The sequence below is a fragment of the Bison bison genome, unplaced genomic scaffold (genome assembly GCF_000754665.1).
Source record: "Bison bison bison isolate TAMUID 2011002044 unplaced genomic scaffold, Bison_UMD1.0 scf7180017864289, whole genome shotgun sequence".
Lineage (NCBI taxonomy): Eukaryota > Metazoa > Chordata > Mammalia > Artiodactyla > Bovidae > Bison > Bison bison.
The window spans coordinates 12,341,600-12,345,099 of record NW_011494861.1 but is presented as its reverse complement, the minus strand read 5'-3'; the positions used below and the strand labels follow the sequence as shown (position 1 = coordinate 12,345,099).

Below are 3,500 nucleotides of genomic sequence, written 5' to 3'. Positions count from 1 at the left end.
ATAACTGATGTGTCCACAGGAGGCAAAGTCCAGCCATTTACCCTGTTCCTGTCGTCGTTTCCATCTCACAGTGCAAACAGGAGGCTGGTTGTAAATGCCTAACCTGGAGCCCACCTACCTCCTGTCTTGGGAAATGTAAACAGAAGGCTGGTTGTAAGTATCCAGCCTGAAGCCCATCTGCTTCCTGCCTCAGTCACAGGAAGGGATCCAGGGCAAGGGCACCTGAGCCCCTGGGTGACCACAAAGGTAAGGTTTGTGTCTTGATGATATAGGACACGGTGGTCACTGAAGATAGGCACCCTCCCGTCTCTCCCACCAGTTATAACTGAAAAGCTTGGTTTCCCCAACACCCCAACCCAAGATCAACCCGACTCTTTTTGTCCAGCCCTGGAGAAGCATGTCCTGCAAAGCCGGCTGACCCCCCTCTGACTGTGTGTTGCCTCTTCCCACAGATCAGTGCCCTGCAGCAAGGCTACAGCCAGGTGCTGTGCCAAACCCTGTCTGAGAGGAACCTGGAAATCACGTCCCTGAAGAACCAGGGTGAGAACTTGAGGAGGGATAATGCCATCACTTCAGGTGAGGTCCTTCTGGATTTGCTCCTGAGAACTGCCTCCCTCCCCCTGCAGACATCACCAATCTATCACTGCACCTGCCTCCCTCCCCCTGCAGACATCACCAATCTATCACTGCACCTGCTTCCCTCCCCCCACAGACATCACCAGTCTATCACTGCACCTGCCTCCCTCCCCCTGCAGACATCACCAATCTACCACAGCACCTGTGCCCGTGACCTGGGTGCAGCCTCAGGGATCTCAGCAACCCACCAGGCCACCAGTGTCAGTGAGTTAGAATTCTCCCTCAGTGCAGATTTCTTGCCACCTACTTCCTAGGGCAGGGCCTGATAAATACTGGAGAGAATGTTGTATCTTGACCAGGCTTCCCAAGTGGCTGCTGCTGCTGCTAAGTCACTTCAGTCGTGTCTGACTCTGTGCGACCCCATAGACAGCAGCCCACCAGGCTCCCCCATCCCTGGGATTCTCCAGGCAAGAACACTGAAGTGGGCTGCCATTTCCTTCTCCAATGCATGAAAGTGAAAAGTGAAAGTGAAGTCACTCAGTCGTGTCCAACTCTTTGCGACCCCATGGACTGAAGCTCACCAGGCTCCTCCGCCCATGGGATTTTCCAAGCAAGAGTCCTGGAGTGGGGTGCCAGTGCCTTCTCCATCCCAAGTGGCTGGCTCAGTGGTAAAGAATCCATCTGCCAATACAGGAGATGTAGGAGACCAAGGTTCAATCCCTGGTCTGGGAAGATCCTCTGGAGAAGGAAATGGCAACTGCTCAAGTATTTATGCCTGGACAATTCCATGGGCAGAGGAGCCTGGTGGGCTACAGTCTATGGGGGTCACAAAGAATTGGACACAACTGAGCAACTGAGCACACACACACATATATCTTGTCTACGAGGTCACCTGAACACTGGCCCCGCCAGGGAGAACATAGAACATAGGGTGACTTGGGTGGCTCCACAAGCCAGCCTGCCCAAGTGTGAACTAGAACATGGACAAAATGGGGTCACCACTTTGGGTACCCATCATCTCACCCATTTTCACCTGAGTGCACTCGAGCCCAAGTGAGACCAACAGAGGTGGTTCCCTGGTAAAGGGCTTGGAGGTGGGGGCAGCCCACACACAGCTGTGGCTGAGCCTGGGCTCCCTGGATTCCTTCATTCCTTCAGCATGCTGACTGAGCACCTGCGAGGTGTCAGGCCCTGTTCTAGGCTCTGGGGAGAGAGCTCTGAGCAAGACAGTCAGACCCTGTACTCACTGAAGGAAAAGGACGAATAAACGAACAGCCTGCTTCAGAGAGTGGTCGTGCTGTGGAGAAAGCAAACTGTGTGACTTGGTGGCCAGTGCCTCAGGGGGGACCCAAGGGAGATCAGCAGAGTGGGTGTGAAACCGGGCAACTCAGGTGGGACTTGGACCCAGGCCAGAACACACTGTCTTTTAATTGAGGTCATACATCTGGGCTTTATTTATTCATTAATAAAGCTCAGGTTCTTGATGTCTTGTCACAGAGAGAATTCAGTGAGAGACAAAGTGATAGGTCTGCCTCCTGGGCTCTGGAGAAGAATTCCTGGACTTCACCTGTGCTGGGCCTTTGCTTCCCAAGCCCTGGGCATGGCCTCTCCTCTCGGCTCTGCCCAGCCTGTGCCCACCAGGGGCCCCCAAAGGCTTCTCCTCCCACTGGTGCTCGCTGACTGCCCCTCATTCTCCCTGATGCCTCAAACCATGTTCCATGGTCTCTGGTCTCATTCCCGTTCTTGCTCTGGGATTCTTGGCAACAACCTCCGCAGTTCTAGGAATGCTGGCCCTGGGCTTGGAGGTTCTTGTCTGAAACTTGGCTAACAGCCGTGGTGATGCCAGGAATCCTTCCTGCCCTTTTGACCTGTGATTTTTGTTTTGCAGAAATGGTGTCATCTTTGCAAAAGGATATGTTAGCAAAGGATGAGCAAGTTCAACAACTAAAACAGGAGGTGAATCAACTAAAAAGTGAGAACAAAGAAAAGGATCACCAGCTTGAAGCCCTCAACTCCAGAGTGAGTGTCGGGTCATCATCAAAGTGTAGCTTCGAAAAGCAGACACGGTGCAGTCAGGTGTCTGCAGAGAAGTCAACTTCTTGGCAGCTTTTAAAGTACAGTATGTGGCTCAGAATAGCATAATATATTTTCAAATGCAGCAAACATTTTTTAACCCCTATGATAAATAAACCCCAGGAACAAACACACTTATTAGCATATATTGCTACTGCACAGCTTAATGTAAAACAGAATAAAATATCTCTGTGAGCAAGGACAACCCACAGGGCTCCATCACGGTCCCAGCACCACTGGTTCTCATAACTGCCTTCAAATCAGAACGTTTGAAGATCCAGATGCAAACACACAAACTCTCATTTCTTCCCTAGACTTGGTAGGCAAGTGAAGAGTTTTTTAAATGGAACTTTATTTGCAAATCTTGCCTTCCATGCCAACTTTAGAATCCTGACTCTATAGGATAAGATTTCTCAGTATTTGTATAATGCATCTGTTTCTGCCAGTCAAGGTAAAACCTCATAGCTTTCATCTCAGGTCGTAACTCAGAGATTCCCAGCAGCTGTCTGATGGATTAGCCAGGGCTGCACAGGTGTGGGGTGGAAACATCCTGAGGTTCCAAGGAAAAGGCACGATACTGGTGCGTAGTACTACACGGAATATGGAACCGGCAAAAGGCACGAGCTTTGGAGTCAGACAGACCTGGGTCCAATCCCAGAGCTTTCTCTTACTGTAACTTATTTGGCCTTTATTTCCCTATCTGCGAAATGGGAGTGACAAAATCATTTTCCAAGACACGGGAGCCTGGTTTTAGCAGTGCTCCTCTGCCTCTGCCTCAGTCAGCTGCCTGGGCAATGCCTCTGCCTTTGTTTCTGCCAAGCAGAGTGCCCTCCTAGGCATGTGCACTCACT

At 51.0% G+C, this 3,500-nt stretch overlaps 1 protein-coding gene across 1 annotated transcript in view; it reads left to right on the top strand.

Annotated features, from left to right (window-relative positions):
• FHAD1 (forkhead-associated (FHA) phosphopeptide binding domain 1) overlaps positions 1-3,500 on the top strand; it is a 165,177-nt gene that overhangs the window by 78,964 nt on the left and 82,713 nt on the right. Inside the window, exons 7-8 of the mRNA XM_010850050.1 lie at positions 453-576; positions 2,465-2,595. Coding sequence (XP_010848352.1) covers positions 453-576; positions 2,465-2,595 — 255 coding nt within the window. The remainder of the gene's footprint in view (positions 1-452; positions 577-2,464; positions 2,596-3,500) is intronic.